At 43.2% G+C, this 18,746-nt stretch overlaps 1 protein-coding gene across 1 annotated transcript in view; it reads left to right on the top strand.

Moving 5' to 3' along the window:
* The window catches only part of fpgs (folylpolyglutamate synthase), a 111,437-nt gene that overhangs the window by 45,509 nt on the left and 47,182 nt on the right, over positions 1-18,746 (top strand). Inside the window, exon 7 of the mRNA XM_034192367.1 lies at positions 4,715-4,776. Within this exon, the coding sequence (XP_034048258.1) occupies positions 4,715-4,776 (62 nt within the window). The remainder of the gene's footprint in view (positions 1-4,714; positions 4,777-18,746) is intronic.

Raw genomic sequence — 18,746 nt, forward strand, 5'->3', positions numbered from 1 at the left:
CTGAAAATGGCCATTGGGGGTTTGGAATCAGATCCAAACTAACAGCTGGATCAATTGGTGTCCCCGGCTCCAGCAGCTCTCCTCTCCATAAGCCTCTGGTAGGATAGTTTATATTCCTTGGTTGTTTAATAACCTGAAGCATGGATCAGTGTACAGTCCGACATTATGTGGAACAAACTCATAACTGGAGCACTGGATTTCCAGCGGCTTTCCTCTTTCCAGTCATTCTGTAACATATGGCACATGTCGGTTGAGGGTCCTCGGTCTTCTGACCCTTAATCACTTTGATCTTCTCGGGGAAATGGCGACCTGTTAGACATTCCACATCTCATGGATTCGCAGCTCCAGTGGGATAAATCGTGTAGCATCGCTGTCCTGCGCCAGTGTTTTTGCCACCTCTCAACGGAAAACCCGATGAAGAACAGGCTTCCTCCCAAGCTTCTTGCAATGCTCCTTATAAAGGAGGTATGCATTCAGCACTGTCATCATCAAGAGGTGGAAAAAGACCTTCTTTCACCACTTGAGGGTCCTCCTCTTGAAAGCTGGATAGGAAACCATCTGGTCATGCCTGTTGACAGCACCCATTTACTTGTCGTAATCGACAATACAAGCTGGACACAGTGTCGGCTCTCCAGTAGATCGGTCGGTCTTGCCAGGAACAGTAACGAAATTGGTACCGTGGATTGTTGTGCACACGCAGACCTCCTTCCTTTCGTGCCATTTCAGCAGCTGCATTGATCCATTCTTCAACTCAATGTGCTCTCCTTTTCTGAGTTTGGCTGTTTTCAGCCCATTTGGGACACCTCTTGGATTTGACCTCAGGGTACCACATGCACCAGTCCTTCTCTTCAGCAGGTTGTGGAAAAGGATCAGCGATGTATAATTTTCGATGAACAGTTTGTAACCCTCTGTCGAGATGGGAGACCCATCAGTCTCATCACAAGGTCATATATCTTTCTGTTCGGTGAACCTGGAATGCCCTGGTCCCCCCGGTATATCTTGAACTGTATACAATAGCTGTTGGAGGAATCGCAGCATAAACAGCTTCACTTCAAATTTGACTGGTTTTTGCGGCATGTAGACCCTGAATGACAGGTTACCCCTCTAGACAATCATACCCTCATCCAGATATTCATCAGGTGTGTAGAGACATGAATTTCTGTTTGTTTCTAGTACACCGGTTGGAGTTTGAAAATTGAATTGTGGCTGATGTGTTCTCGTGGTACATACTGGCTGTATGTCATTCAGATGAAATGACAGGATCAACAGGAATCTGTTCCTGGCCATCACTGTTTGGAAGAATGGAGTTTGTAGTAATTCATGTCAACCAATAATCATGTAGATGTTGGTGCTGCACCAGGCCCATCCCAATAATAAGTGCCACACATGTTATTTCATCTGCGGACACAGACCACCATTTTCCAAATCGTTAACTCTGCTTCGGGTTTCTCCTATTGTCCAAACACAGAATATCCTGGGCATACCTGTTAGTTTCCATGACCAGGAGATTGATTACGTTGTCTGGGAAAAACAGGCTGAAGAAGTCCAGGCATCTTCTAGCGTCACATTTATTGTCATCCCTTCCCCCGTGAACTGTGGAATCTTCAGGTCAAGGATGCCACTCGTCCAGTTTACACCTTCGAGTTTCGAAGGCTCCAGTTTAGTCTTCAACGTCATCTTACTCGAAACCCGGGAAATCATCATCATCGGAGTCTTCTGCCATGAAGATTTCCCTAACTATTTCCCTGTTCTCCGCTTTTGCGTTGTTGAAGACACCATTCACAACAACGGTATCTGCAGTCGTCGTCATGATTCAAACACCTTCTTTGTCCGGCCACAGGCGGTTGGACCACCCCCTCTACGTTGGGGAAGAGACGTGTCTGACTAATGCGAAACAAGCATTGGACCCGGAAGGGGGGATTTTCAAGAGGCTGATAGAGCAGCGCCTACGCGTGTGCGTGATTACGTCACAGCTCTTTCCGGTTAGGGAGATGCTGTTTTGTTCAACACAAGAACTGTCAAGAAACTTTCTCGTCGCTGTTTGGAGGTAGGAGTAGCCTTTTGAATGCTTGAATGTCAGTCGCACAAAGAAATCAAATAATAGTGAAAACATGTTCATTGTGCCCAGAATGTTGGTATTTTGGTCATTGAACTTTCCTAGCAACAAATGTAAAGCCCCGGTCACACGGTACTAATGAACGACACTGAAATGAATCAACAAATATGGACTTACGTTGACTTTTGGGAACACCGTTTAACCGGCGTCCAGCTTCAGTCGGTCAGCTGCTCCATGAGGCATCATATAACAAGCTGTTTCTAATGACGCAAAACATGAGCGAGAGGCTCCCTAACCGGATGTCTCGGTGTCAAGATGGTGGTGCAACTTAAAAAGTGTCCATTATGTCTGACATACCCATGAGGATAAGGCTTCAGCTAATCCCTGCTGTTCATTGGTTATTACGCTGGTTCTGGGGGTGCCCTCCAAACACTAAGTATAACAGACCAGCAGTCAGTGGAAGTTTCTCCGAGGGCTCATATTTTGAGACCCAGCAGGGAGCGTCTTGTATGGCTATTGAAGGCTGGCAGCACTAGAGTTAATCAAATGTGTCCCAATGAAAGTGAGCTGCAAACTGGCACTCACTATCTATCGCCTGACAAAGTTTGATCCGGATCTGATCCACATTTTGTGGACATTTGAATTTTATTTCATTTGGTGTATATTTTGCATTGGGTTTTTTTTTGGGTTTTTTTGCATTATGTCTCAATCAAAAGTGATTCAGTCTCTCATATGTGACAATGAGGTGCAAACTGGCACTCTCAATGAATAGACTAATTTTGACCCGCATCTGACCCGTATTGTTGATTTAGTGGATATTTTATATTTTAACATTGAAAAGCCCTTTTGATCTACATTATTTTTTTATAATTTAGCTTGTGAAAAGCCATTTCTAACAGGACTTTAACCTTAAATTTTTTTTCCAAGGTAAAAATTCGTGAAATTGGAGACGAGTGTTGGTGGATGTTTGTGCTCTACGAGTGCGGTGCTCTAGTTAGAAGCTTATTTCCAGAAGGGTCCACGGTGTGGGCTCTCTTCCTCCCCGGCACCCCTGTTCAGAATGCCAGTTGGGAGCTTGGCTGCAATCGGGAAGCGAACCCGGATCCTCTGCAACCCAGTCCAGTGTGCAAACCATTACGCTACCACCTCCCTAATAAAGTCACTGTTCACCCTTTGAATGAACAGATGAAAGCTCTGATCAAATCCGATATCTTTCAGGTAAAGGTGGTTTTTTTTTTTGTTTGTTTGTTTTTTTGTTGTTTTTTTTTGATTAGTCACCTGATTCACTTAAAAAAAAAAAAAAAAAAAAAAAGTGCATGTTGTTTCTCTTCAGGTGGTTGACAAACGGCAACGTGTGTGTGTGTGTTTTTTAATACTACTTTAACTACACAATAACTCTATTTAAGATCATCTGTCTCTCTCTTTGAGAGCATGGAGTCAGGAAGAACAGATGGTGAATTCCTCTCTGCGGCTGCACACACGCTACAGGAATCTGGTGCAGGGCTGGACCCACAGGACGAGGGGTTGGAAAGTCCCCCCCCCCCCCCCCCCCCCCGCCAAACCCCTTAAATGTCCACTGTTGTAACCATTTTAAAAACATTTCTTGCGCATAATTTTTATATTGTAATACTTTGAAAACATAAGTATTTTATATTGTTGTTATTACTGTAAGGCAGCCAGGTAGACATTTAAGGTAGATCAGATTTGGATAAGATTTTAGTACTACATTATCCTTTTACATTGTCTTGTTTGCACAGTGTGCATCTATAAGGCCCATTGTTACAAAATATTCACTGATTAGCACCATTTCCATTTATGTTGTTGAGAAATGGCACTGAGACTATTCTGTTTATTATATTGTACTTTTTTGTATTGTTTGAACATGGCACCTTTTTAGTATTCATGTTGTGGGAGGTGTCACATTCTAAATATTTGCACAAAACCTTAACAGAGACTTTGGTTTTATTAATGTTATTTCATTAAATTATTTCTTTATTTTAATGTGTTGGTGTGTTTTATCAACAATTAATCCTTTTAAGGTTTGTCATATGGTTGTTGTACACTAACGTTTGGGATGGTGTGTGTAGAGGGGTGGGAGCACCAAACCATAATCTCACTTAACACTAGAACTACCAGAGTGGTGCCAAATAGCACGTCTTCCTTTCATGACCAAGGTGGTGCCAAATGGCACTGCTCAGGTAATTTACAACTCATTAGGCCACCTTTTCTTCTGTAAGTGTAGCCATTAGATCGGAATGTGCAGTACAAGAGTGACTGGCAGTTTAAGCTTTCTGTTCAAGCTTGCATTCTGACTTTCTCAAAGTCAAAATGTAAGTGTTATGCATGCATACAAATAAAATGACAAATTGAGCAAATTTAAGACTTAAAAAACAAAACTAAAGCTTTGTGAATTAAATGTAAAGGCAGTTTTCTTTTAAAAGTTTGCATATGAAACATAAGAACAGATGCATAAGAAAAGGTGGCCTAATGAGTTGTAAATAACCCCAGCAGTGCCATTTGGCACCCTCCGGTCAGAATACGAGGTTTGAGAAAAGGCTGGGTTTTCGAGTGCTATAGGGAACCAAAATGGCTAGAGCCGGCTCTGTACACACTGATGGAGAATGTACTGTGACGTGATCCTGTAATGCTGTGTTTCAGGTGGATTTGGCCATCATTGAAGTCGGGATAGGCGGAACCTACGACTGCACTAATATAATACGGTAGGTTAGGTTGGGAAAGAGGCGGTGGACTATCAACCCAGCAGAGCGTAGGCCACAAAAGGACCCATTGCTCCCCCCAAAATGAACCTTCTTAAGAGCGTGTTCACAATGCTGGGCACCAAAACCAAATACCTTCAATTCAAGTTTCAGAAACAGACAAGACTCATTTTTCAAAGAAGTTATTGGCCTTATTGTTTTGCCACTGCTCCTAGGAGTCTGTCAAGACAAATTCAGGTGGCTGGTGTGTTTAATAGTCCCACAGTGAGCATTAATTGACCCAAAAATACAATGGTTTTTCCAAAATAATGTAACATCTTTGATATAATGTAAATTCAGCTGGATAGATATAAGATGTACACCCATTAATCATTAAACATATTTACAGCATCCTTATTGTTTCTAGTTTCCATTGATATGACATGTGGTACTTTCAGGGCAATTACAGCTGGTCCATCCTGTTTTTATTCAACGAAGCATAATGCAAAAATACCAAAATTTACCATACACACAGCTCACCTTGCGTTTAGTGGATTAAAAAAAATACATGTTAAAACTTCTTTAAGTACCCAAAACACAAGGTTGATCGAAAGAGTTGACAAAAATAACTTTGTTAGATTTTTGGAATTTGATACTGTAGTCCTTTTATTTTGTGCATATTTTTTTTCCATCCCACAGTGTCCGTCCATAATGCTACATGTTGCTCCTCGCTGTGGGAAGATTTAAAAAAAAAAAAGTAAAAATTCAAGTGGCCAAATCCCCACAACCAATGAACCATTTCTGTCCCACAAAATGTCCGTCCGTCACACATGTGATGGACAAACATGTTGGACATTTTTCCTTTGGTACTGTACATTATTTGTATGGAAAAGGTATCATTTGTATGTATAACTTTTGCATAGTCAGTGTTTATTTGTGCATTTTTCACAAATTACATTTACTTTTGCATGACAACAGATCTCTTAAGGCTCATTGATTTAGTTGTTTTTATATTTCTTCATTCATTGCCAATTTACATAGATGGTGACATTTTTTACTCAAATCAGAATCTGTGAAGATTTATTATTCACACACATTTAACTTTGGGATATTGAAGCTTTCAGAGATGGAAATCATCATCATTGGTCCCACAGTGTCCATTTGTCCCATGTACAGTTGGGAGCTCAGTCTAATATTATTAGTCATTATAAGTAACCTGTCTTTTAAAGATGAAATTGGTCAAGTACTGATTACATGTTTATGCTTCATTGAATTTAGGGCCCCTCAGATTACTTGTAATATATCGCTTTAGAATGAAGCAGCAATGCAGGTGCAGAAGCACCAAGTGCAGTTCAGTAAGTGCACGCTGAATGCAATCAGTGTCACGGTGCAAATTGTAAACGTTTATTTTGATCGGTGGCTTCGCAATCCTCATTTGGACTGGAAATCTTGAACTGTACAGATATAGCCCTACTCTATAAAGCTTTCTGAAGGTGAGTCACTGAGTTTCCTGATTTTCCGTCAATTCACATTTGACTTTTGATAAGTAAAAAATGCATGTGTAAATTATTCTAGGGTGTGCTGAGGTTGGTTTTAGGATGATTCCTTTTTATGCACATCCTGCTATGATTTCCCTTTAAATTCACATCCTACTCTGATAAATCAAGATGGCTACTACATGCATGGTGGCCATATTGATTTTATTTTCTGCCTCATAAATCTTAAAATTTCCCGGTCTTTTTATTTTCTTCTCAGGGTACTAAAAGTATGTTAGGGTGATAAGGATGTTTCATATAGATTTGTGGCATGCTCTAATAATCAAGATGCCCCCATGGCAGCCATCTTGATTTTGATTTCCACTAAACTTAATATCTTGTCAATTTGTTTTCATTTCAAGGTATGTTTGGATGCTTAAAGGGACACTTTACTCATCGATGTTAACCCCTAAAATAACATATATTGAAATAGTGACAAAAACAAGATTTGCGATAGATTATCTTAATTTTATGATTTTTAAAAAACTGACCAGCCTTCCATGTGCTACATGTATGAAGTCACAAGTGCTGAGTTTGCACAGCCTGGTGCACATACATGTATAGATACGGCTGAAAATCTTGCACTTAAATTATAATGTGACATCAGAATGTAGCAAATTATTTCTTGCTCTCATTTATGAATATTAGTCAAATCATTAACCTATTTTTGAGATTTTGTAAGGAGTTTTACTGATATCTCTATACATATGTTTTTACATTCAACAGTGTAAGAGCACTTGTGATATCATAGCACAGGCAACTGGAAATCATTTGAGAAATTCTAAAAAAAAAAAAAATTACAATAAAACTATTTCAAGGTTGATACGATCTTTATCTTTTAGAAACTTTTTTTGTACAACTGGAGTGTCCCTTTAATGCAGCCTTTTCAGTAGCATGTAAATCCTTAAAGCCATGGTCCATTCTATGTACTCCTACAAAACCTTGCCCTTTAATTTGATGTTGTATCGGCAGCTTGGCTAAATACGATTGCGATATCAGCAGACCACATTAGAAAATGCGTCGTCTTCGAAAAGTAAACAAGATAAGGAAATTAATTGTGGCACGCTTAATTCAAATGGACAACGGCTTTAATATGCTTTGCATTTCAGTGCTCTATGCATAGAAAACATATGGAAATCCTTGTTAGATTTTTGATGGTCTGTATGTCCTCTCAAATAATCTCTTATGTCTCCAATCCTCTCGCTCCTCGATTCCAATTGCAGCTCACAAGATGGTCAAGTCTTGTGATCTCCTCGTAGCAGCAGAGAAGTGACAACAGCACCTCTCCCAGGAAGAATAACCCCATTTCCTGTTATACAGTTTTTATACGAACCTCTTGTTGTTGAGTTGATCTTGGTAACCATGAGGATGATGGTGACTCAAAACCTCCCCCCTTACCCCTTTATGTTCTCTAATGCCATATACCAACACAGTGCAGAGTAGCTACCTAAACTCTGTAAGTGAGATAGAGTATCTCGTCAATAGTTTTACATCCTCATTGAAGACAACTTTGGATGCTGTAGCTCCTGTAAAAAAGAGAGCTTTAAATCAGAAGTGCCTGACTCCGTGGTATAACTCACAAACTCGTAGCTTAAAGCAGATAACCCGTAAGTTGGAGAGGAAATGGCGTCTCACTAATTTAGAAGATCTTCACTTAGCCTGGAAAAAGAGTCTGTTGCTCTATAAAAAAGCCCTCCGTAAAGCTAGGACATCTTTCTACTCATCACTAATTGAAGAAAATAAGAACAACCCCAGGTTTCTTTTCAGCACTGTAGCCAGGCTGACAGAGTCAGAGCTCTATTGAGCTGAGTATTCCATTAACTTTAACTAGTAATGACTTCATGACTTTCTTTGCTAACAAAATTTTAACTATTAGAGAAAAATTACTCATAACCATCCCAAAGACGTATCGTTATCTTTGGCTGCTTTCAGTGATGCCGGTATTTGGTTAGACTCTTTCTCTCAGATTGTTTCTGTCTGAGTTATTTTCATTAGTTACTTCATCCAAACCATCAACATGTTTATTAGACCCCATTCCTACCAGGCTGCTCAAGGAAGCCCTACCATTATTTAATGCTTCGATCTTAAATATGATCAATCTATCTTTGTTAGTTGGCTATGTACCACAGGCTTTTAAGGTGGCAGTAATTAAACCATTACTTAAAAAGCCATCACTTGACCCAGCTATCTTAGCTAATTATAGGCCAATCTCCAACCTTCCTTTTCTCTCAAAAATTCTTGAAAGGGTAGTTGTAAAACAGCTAACTGATCATCTGCAGAGGAATGGTCTATTTGAAGAGTTTCAGTCAGGTTTTAGAATTCATAGTACAGAAACGGCATTAGTGAAGGTTACAAATGATCTTCTTATGGCCTCGGACAGTGGACTCATCTCTGTGCTTGTTCTGTTAGACCTCAGTGCTGCTTTTGATACTGTTGACCATAAAATTTTATTACAGAGATTAGGGCATGCCATAGGTATTAAAGGCACTGCGCTGCGGTGGTTTGAATCATATTTGTCTAATAGATTACAATTTGTTCATGTAAATGGGGAATCTTCTTCACAGACTAAAGTTAATTATGGAGTTCTACAAGGTTCTGTGCTAGGACCAATTTTATTCATTTTATACATGCTTCCCTTAGGCAGTATTATTAGACGGTATTGCTTAAATTTTCATTGTTACGCAGATGATACCCAGCTTTATCTATCCATGAAGACAGGACACACACCAATTAGCTAAACTGCAGGATTGTCTTACAGACAAAGACATGGATGACCTCTAATTTCCTGCTTTTAAACTCAGATAAAACTGAAGTTATTGTACTTGGCCCCACAAATCTTAGAAACATGGTGTCTAACCAGATCCTTACTGTGGATGGCATTACCCTGACCTCTAGTAATACTGTGAGAAATCTTGGAGTCGTTTTTGATCAGGATATGTCATTCAAAGCGCATATTAAACAAATATGTAGGACTGCTTTTTTGCATTTACGCAATATCTCTAAAATCAGAAAGGTCTTGTCTCAGAGTGATGCTGAAAAACTAATTCATGCATTTATTTCCTCTAGGCTGGACTATTGTAATTCATTATTATCAGGTTGTCCTAAAAGTTCCCTAAAAAAGCCTTCAGTTAATTCAAAATGCTGCAGCTAGAGTACTGACGGGGACTAGGAGAGAGCATATCTCACCCATATTGGCCTCTCTTCATTGGCTTCCTGTTAATTCTAGAATAGAATTTAAAATTCTTCTTCTTACTTATAAGGTTTTGAATAATCAGGTCCCATCTTATCTTAGGGACCTCGTAGTACCATATCACCCCAATAGAGCGCTCGCTCTCAGACTGCAGGCTTACTTGTAGTTCCTAGGGTTTGTAAGAGTAGAATGGTAGGCAGAGCCTTCAGCTTTCAGGCTCCTCTCCTGTGGAACCAGCTCCCAATTCAGATCAGGGAGACAGACACCCTCTCTACTTTTAAGATTAGGCTTAAAACTTTCCTTTTGCTAAAGCTTATAGTTAGGGCTGGATCAGGTGACCCTGAACCATCCCTTAGTTATGCTGCTATAGACGTAGACTGCTGGGGGGTTCCCATGATGCACTGTTTCTTTCTCTTTTTGCTCTGTATGCACCACTCTGCATTTAATCATTAGTGATCGATCTCTGCTCCCCTCCACAGCATGTCTTTTTCCTGGTTCTCTCCCTCAGCCCCAACCAGTCCCAGCAGAAGACTGCCCCTCCCTGAGCCTGGTTCTGCTGGAGGTTTCTTCCTGTTAAAAGGGAGTTTTTCCTTCCCACTGTAGCCAAGTGCTTGCTCACAGGGGGTCGTTTGACCGTTGGGGTTTTACATAATTATTGTATGGCCTTGCCTTACAATATAAAGCGCCTTGGGGCAACTGTTTGTTGTGATTTGGCGCTATATAAAAAAATTGATTGATTGATTGATTTCTTTTACTGGAAGCCATCTGGAGAACTCATGTCCGGGCTGCCGGTAACTGATGTCCCGGCTTGCCAGTAACTAAGGTGACTCAGTTCCTGTTTTTCTGCTTAACACAACTTTTTCCAAGAATTCATACTTTCTAAATCATGTCGCATCAATCACATTAATCATATTCAATCATCTCATTACAACTCTTTTTCACATAAAACAATTTATATGATCATATACAAACATTTTCATTCCTTATTATTCACTTCATATCTTATCACATCTTAATGTTCTGAACAGTTGTTTTTATCATCAGCTCTTCTGGCCTCACTTGCGACATCATTAACTTCTTCTTTTTGTCTCTGCCTCTGCACTAAAACAACTTCTTGCCGTTCCTCTTTCTTTGTAACTGCACTCTTTATGAAAAACAACTCTTTCCTCTGACTGCAATGAAAAAACAACTCCTATAATCATTCATTTTACTTATTCGTAACATACATTAGAGAGAAAACTGACCCACCTTTCGTCAAAAAAGTGACAGCTGCCAATCAAAACCGACTACGTCACTAAGCCCCGCCCCCTCTATGACGTCATAGCCAATCAGAATCGATGACGTCGCTATGTCCCGCCCCTAAGCCCCTCCCCTAGTCCCGCCTCCAAGCCCCGCCCCTTATGACATCACAGCCAATCATAATCGATGACGTCATTATGCCCCGCCCCTAAGCCCCGCCCCTGATCCCGCCTCCGAGCCCCCGCCCCTTATGACGTCACATCCAATCAGAGTCGATGACGTCAGTATGTCCCGCCCCTAAGCCCCGCCCCCGGCTCCTCCCCTAGTTCCGCCCCTGGCTCCTCCCCTAGCCCCACCCCCAAGCTCCTCCCCTAACCCGGCCAAGCACCGCCTCCAAGCCATACCTCCCCTCCCACCCAGGGTCTAATATTTTAATGTCATTTTATTTCATGAATTAAAGAATGATTAAAAATACCTAGATCTTTTTAATGTATTAAAGAATTAACTAATTCTGAAATAATTAAACATAAATCAGTGTCTATTATTTAATGACCCTTTAATATCTTTAATTCTTAAATTATTACGTTTCCTTTTCTGTTTTTTAATTCGTAAATTAAAGAAGGGGAACAAATACCCGTCTCTCTCGGCTGTAAGTCTTTGCAGCAAGACGGTCAAATACCCACGCATAGAGCCGCTCGCGGAAACACGGCTGTAAAACCTGTTGCAGACGCTGTGTCTGTGTGAGTGCGTGTGTGTGTGCGTGTGTGTGTGTGTGTGTGTGTGTGTGTGTGTGTGTGGCGGGACACCCGCTGAGCGGAGATGCTGCCCCGAGGTGATGAACCCGAAGAACAATAAACAATGCTCCTTATCACTCACGCCAGATGATGTTTTCTTTTAAGATATTAGCCGATCGATCATGGGGCGCGGGACACCCGCTGAGCGGAGATGCTGCCCCGAGCCCGAACAATAAACAATGCTCCTTATCACTTACGCCAAACGGTGTTTTTAGAGCAAAAGGTAAGGAATTACGCCCCGCGGACGAAGAAGGGTTTAAAAATCCCCTTTTGACGATAGAGTGACATACAGCATTCACCATGGCGAGACGAACTCCGATCCTCCGCTACATCTGCGAGACCCCGGTTAACATCACCATGACAACAGAAGGCTCGCTTGCCCCAAAAAAAGCGAGAATGTACGTCAGCCGTCTGAGCCAGCCGATACCGGAGGAAGATCTGACGTACAGCCTGGAGGGGCACGAACGTTTAACTTACACGTTCGACCCGTATTATGCCCAAGTAAGTTTCTTCACTCTGGCCGAGGGTGAGACTGCCACTCGAGGAACCCCACGGGTGGCGCTTACTTCCGCCGATTGGGTGGTCTTCTCCGCGGCGGCGGGCTCGATGATTCGCGACACGGTCAACCCTGAACCTCCAGGAGATCGGACGCCGGAAAAGAAGGAAAACACGCTTCCAACTCACCTGGCTCAGCGCCCAGGGGCCTCGCTATAGGGTGATATTCCAGCGTGGACCTCCTGACACTGTCTCTGAGGGTGAAATTAAGTTGGAGCGGGTTAGTGCCAGCGGCCACGTCAGAAGCGTCACAGCTGCGGCTGAGAGCTGGCATGAGATGTTCAACACCTGCAACGACAGGATTACGGGCCTCTTTACAAGGTGCCTGGCCTGGAGGGACGTTATCGAAGTCCGAAAAAAACTTGGCCCCTCTTTTTACTTAAAAAAAATAAATAAAAAAATAAAATAAAAAATAAAATAAAAAAAATAAAAAATAAAAAAAACTCTGACGTAGCTCCTCCCCGCATGCACGGGGATTTCTATAAAAACCAGGGGACCACATCTCATTCAAGCATCGGACGACGAACCAGCATGAGCTCCTCAACCTCTCCCATTGCAGCGGCCGACGACATCGCTTGTGACTGCGCGCTCGACTGTGGAAGAGACCGGCCCTCCCTGAGCCAGGCTTCACGGACCCGCGGTGGGTACGAGAGCCCGTGGGGAGTTCAGCTCGAGGCGGTCTGGGGCGAGATCCATCCTTCTCACGCGCTTTCCAGCCCGGGAGGCGTGGGGTCTCTTCCCGCTGTCACGGAGGCCGCGAGTCCGCGGGAGGTACAAGACCTCGAGCCGGCTGAGAAATACGCCACATCTTTCGCATCTGACCGGCCTGACGGGTTCCTGTCAGAGGAATTCCTGAAAACGGTGAAAGTCGGCGTGGCACACTTACTTTTGGCTGTGATCAAAAGTTACAGACAAAAACTCTGTTACGGGTGTGAGATCGATCACCCCAGCCAGCGCCAGCACGAGTGCCTGGACCCGTTAAATGAATATTTCTTTACCGGACATTTTGAGAGATTAATGGTGAGACTCTGGAGACCGACCTTCATCCCGGCTGTGGTAAAGCTCCTAGCCCAGCGCTTCCTCAACCCATCGGCTGCGAGGGTTCAGGGGGTGGTAGAAAACATCCTCACTGAGCTGAATACACTGATACTTTTGAGCAAAGATCAACGAACTGTACACATGTTTCGGTGAAGACGCAGATCTCGACCTGGAGGAGATGGTAGCCGTCTATAACCCAGACGACTGAAGAAAACCTGCTTTTTTTTTTTTTTTTTTTTTTTTTTTTAAATATCATTATATTGTTTTACAGTCATGGGTAATTGTGTGATGATTCTCTTTCAAAGCTTGCGGGAAGTTATATTATACGTGGACTCTCGTATAAGCTGGAGCGGGTAGTCATTCGCAGGCTGGAGATCCCAGACGCCCCGCCTTTATGCGCTATGGAGAGGGTTTTCGACGTTATCAGACGTCGCCCCGGGCCCGGAGTCTGGACAGATCATATCTACAGCGCGGCTCTCCATTCATCTGAAAAATCTCTGTACAACGTATTACTGAAAATCTCTGTTTGACCACTGACGATTTTACACGGTGTAATACGATGCATCTGCTTACATTATACACTCTGTTTGTGGATGTGATAGCGTGCCGGGTGAAACAGATGGGGGTGTCCAGAGGGGAGATTGTTCCTACACTTTACAGCTGAATACTGAAATAAACCGTAAATGCGGGGGAGATGTATTACTGAGAGTTTTCCAGTTTTGTACGTGAACGTATGCTTTTTCCTTCACGTATGCTGTGTTTAATAAACATGAACAATTGCTTTTTTCTCTGTGTGTGACTTTAATGAATGTAATAAAGCACATATTCTAAACCTTATACGGCCTGTGTTCTTTCCTATAATATTGTTGAAAAAGGGTGAAATGTTTTTCATATTGCAAGACAGAGTCATACAAACGAGGTTTTGGTGGAAAAAAAGGTGCTCGTATGAATTAATGAGGGGTTTTAACACGGTCTCATTAAAAGCTCGAGGCTCGAGCGCTCTCCGCGGTGCTGAATCAGAGTTCAATTTAACGTTTCCAAGAGCTCCTATTTAAAACGTATACTTTTTTCCTTCACACATGTTGTGTTTAATAAACATGAACAATTGCTTTTTTCTCTGTGCGTGACTTTAATGAATGTAATAAAGCATATATTCTAAACCTTATACGGCCTGTGTTCTTTCCTATAATATTGTTGAAAAAGGGTGAAATGTTTTACAAATCAAATTTATATAGTGCCAAAACCACAACAAAACAGTTTGCCTCAAGGCGCTTCATATTGCAAGACAGAGTCTACAAACGAGGTTTTGGTGGAAAAAAGGTGCTCGTATGAATTAATGAGGGGTTTTTAACACGGTCTTATTAAAAGCTCGAGGCTGCTCTGTGAGCGCTCTCCGCGGTGCTGAATCAGAGTTCAATTTAAACAAAAGACTAATATTATGGTCGCTAAAACATATAAAAATGCAAAAGGACTATCCGGTTCATCATTCTGAAGAGATCCGTCTTAAAAGATGGGTGATGAGGGTTTAATGAAGGATGTATATTATAGTCCGATAAATCCGGGGAGTTTTGGAGGGCCGGAGCGTTTACGCAGGGCTCTGCATGATCAACACAGCTCTAAAATTCGTATGAAGCATATCAGAGATTTCCTGTCGGGGGAAGATGCATACACATTACACAAACCTGCCAGGACGCATTTTCCAAGAAATAGAGTATTTGTCACAAACCCGCTTAACCAATTTCAGGCGGATTTATGCGACATGCAGGGGTTATCAGATTTTAACGACGGGTACAAGTACCTGCTGACCGTTTATCGATATCTTCTCAAAAAAAGCGTATGCCAGACCTCTGAAGTCAAAGCAAGGGCGCGAAGTCTCACAGGCCTTTGCCTCACTCTTAAAGCAGAGCGGGGTGCCTCTGAAGATGCAGACTGATGCTGGGAAAGAGTTTTTAACAAATCGTTCAAGGATTTAATGAAAAAACACCGGATTCTACATTTTGCCACCGCAAGTGATCTGAAAGCCTCGGTTGTCGAGAGGTTTAATCGCACGCTAAAGACGAGAATGTGGAGATATTTTTACTGCTAAAAACACGAGAAGATACATCGACGTCCTACCGTCTTTACTCACGGCTTATAACGAGAGTTATCATAAAAGCATTAAGATGAGGCCGAATGAGGTTATGATCGAAATGTCGATCAAGTGTTTCAAAATTTGTATGGGGCATCCACCCTACGCAGGAGGCCTGTGAAGTGTAAATATAGGTCGGAGATATAGTCAGGGTCTCCAAGCTCAGGGGAGTTTTTGATAAAAATATGAACAAAGTTTTACGGATGAAATGTTCACGGTGTCAGAATGTATACAACGTACGCCGCCCGTTTATAAATTGAAAGATTATGACGGTGAGATCATTGAAGGCTCATTCTATGAACCGGAATTGCAGAAGGTTAAAATAGCAAAAGACAGACCGTATCAGGTTCAAGAAATTATTCGTGAACGTTTTACCAAGGGAAAGAAATTTGTATTTGTCAGATGGAAAAATTGGCCCGAGAAATTTAACTCCTGGGTTCCCGCGGACCAGCTGATGGCCGTATAAATATGAGAACTTCCATCTTCAACCGACATATGAGAAATGGATCGGGATCTGAAACACGGATTTTATATGACTCTGCCTCAAACGCCAGCCTAAAAGTATTCCCGGACAACACAATTCATGCTACCAGGTGGACTTGGCTCGACACCTGGATCTAGAGGGTGACTGGGATGTGGCGCTGACGAAATTTGTTATCCGCACACCTGGTTAAATATCCCGGAAAAGCCTTCCTGTACGTTCCAGGTGATGAAAATTACGGGCAAGAACAAACTCGCCGTTCACTCGCGATATTTTGACACGGGATATTATGATAACTTTGAGGTTATTGCAGGGCTGATAAACCCTCGTTTGAAGACTATAGATCCGAATCTGACTTTAAAATATGACGATATCCAGAAAAAGTTTCTGTGGAAGGAGACGGATACCAGCCAGGTATATTTTGAAGCCCCGACGGCGTACATGCTGGGGATGCACCCTAATCAATGGCTGAGATGCGGGACCCGGGTCACGAGCTGTCCCCGCTACCCCGATATAAAAGCAGGGATGTATCACCGTTCTGTTATACAGACGTTGTACAGCATCAGGCGGTGGTGACGCTTTTGCTCTCTCCTCCGAGCGTTCGAAATTGGAGGTCGTTTCGGGGAAATAATTACAAAGAAATTCAACCCCGCTTATTACATCACCCGGTCTCCAAAAGACATATTAGACAATACGCATCGAAATCAAAAGCGATCAAGAATCAAACGGTGGATTTCAGATACGGTAAAGTGGGTTGTGACATTACATTTTAAACCGGCGGGATAAAAAAAAAAATGGCTGGGCAGCGCACAAGCCGACATTTATAGATTTGTGCCTTACTATGAAAATCAAGTCGGGAATGGCCTTCACGGCTTCCACGGCGCTCCTGTTAGGTACGGGCGCGGGCTCGGGAACATATTTTCGAAAACTGTTCAATTTGTGTCGCCGCTGATTAAACAAGGATACACGATCGCCAAACCTCACCCTGAAAAACGCAGCCCGAAGCAATCGCTTCCGACGTAGTGAGCCGCGTTGTTGAGAGGGCCGACCGGAGTCAGGAGCCCAGAGCAGCAGCGGGGTCCGGGATCTGGTGCTCTCAAGAAGGCCCCGGAACGCCCCCGGGGAAACGGGTCAAAAACAGTTTAAAAAGCGAAAGGACCCCCGGAAAAAGCAGAACAGTTCGAAGGAAGCATAAGAAGAGGAGGTTGTCCGGGGATATTTTCTCTTAAACAATGTCTCTTTTGCGAAATAATTCCCCCGAATGCACCCATGAGCGAATGGATTTATTCGCCGTCCCCGGACCCAGCTGTCCATCGAGCAAAGCCAATACGTTGAAGTCAGCCCGTTATCAGCCCTGACGGACATGGGCCCTATCGAGTTTTTTATCCCCGGAGACGGTGAGAGGTATTTAGACCTCAATAATACGCTGCTTTATCTGCGAATGAAAATTACAAACGCCGACGGGACTGGACCTGGCTAATGACGCCCGCCGTGGGGCGTCATAAATTATCCTCTCAATACGATTTTCTCACAAGTCGACGTGACTCTGGGTGGATCCGGCTTGATTTCCCAGTCCAGCGTGACGCACCCGTACAGGGCAATGATTGAGACGCTGCTGAACTTTTCCCCTGCTTCATTGAAATCGCAGTTCACGGGCGGTTTGTTTTACAAGGACACCCCGGGTCAGCACAATTCGACCGCTGTGGATGACGCGGGCCCGAATAAAGGCCTCGTGAGCAGAGCGGCTTTAGCGCCGAATCGCGTGAATTTCAAGTTCAGGGTCCGCTGCACGCGGGACATATTTTTCTGCGAGAGGCTTCTTCTGAATAACATGATCTAAGAGTAAATTAATTCGAGCCAGCGATGCTTTCTGCCTGATGGGGCTGGCGGCCTCCACTTTCAAGCTGAAAATTCTGGGCGCATCCCTATTCGTTAAGAAAGTCACCGTATCCCTGCAGTGAGATTGGGCCACCTCCGCGGCTCTCATGAAAGGGAACGCCGTGTACCCGTTATCACGAATCAACGTTAAGACTTACGTGATCCCAGCCATTCCAGGATATGCAACCAGGAGAACCTGTTTTTTAGGAACCATGCCCAAATATGTGGTTCTGGTATGGTGAATCACAATGCATTCAGTGGGAGAAGAGATCTGTCCCCGTTTGAATTTGCACACTATGACCTGGAGTACCTCGCACTCAGTCAAACGGGGAGACAGCTGCCGGCTAAAGCTTTCCAGCCTGAAATTTAACAACGAACTCTCTGTCAGGGAGTTTTACAATCTCTACACCGCGACCGGACGACACCTCAAAGGACCAGCCTCTCTGTATAGACCGGGAGGATTTTGCGCGCGGCTACGCGCTGTACGTCTTCAATTTAAACCCGAGGAGGACAGCGGCGCTCTGAGGACCCGTCTCCACAGGCACCCTGCGACTTGAAATGAGATTCAGAGTCGCGACTCCCGCATACCACCACGCTGATAGTGTACGCGTGTTATGATTCTCTCCTGGAGATTAATTCCAAGCGACAGGTCCTTGTGGATTTTTACTGATGAACACCCTGGAATTGGACGCAGTTATGAGGGGCTTAATAGGAGACCTGTTTGCCGGTGTTTTGCGTCTGACGAGTTATTCCGGATCAAGCCGGGCCCTCCCGTATCTTTCATTGTAAACACCCACCTAGACATTTACCGGGAGAACACTGGTTAGCGCTCACCGTTGAAAAAAATGGTCGAGCCACATTTTTTGACTCGTTCGGGCCTCAGCCCTGACTTTGATTACTACCCTAAAAGCATCCTGCAATATCTGGAGAATCTCCCAGATGTTAAAAACATTCTGTATCACAACAAGCAGCTTCAGCACGAGTTATCCGACGTATGCGGACAACACTGCGTGTATTATCTGTATAACAGAGCCAGTGGGAAGTCGTACCGGGACGTGGTGTCTTTACTACTCCGAAATAACTATCGCGAACGATGATTTGGTTTCTGATTTGTGAAAAAGATATCGTTATTGCCTTAAGAAAAGCTGCAATACCT

Source organism: Thalassophryne amazonica, chromosome 17 (assembly GCF_902500255.1).
Source record: "Thalassophryne amazonica chromosome 17, fThaAma1.1, whole genome shotgun sequence".
Lineage (NCBI taxonomy): Eukaryota > Metazoa > Chordata > Actinopteri > Batrachoidiformes > Batrachoididae > Thalassophryne > Thalassophryne amazonica.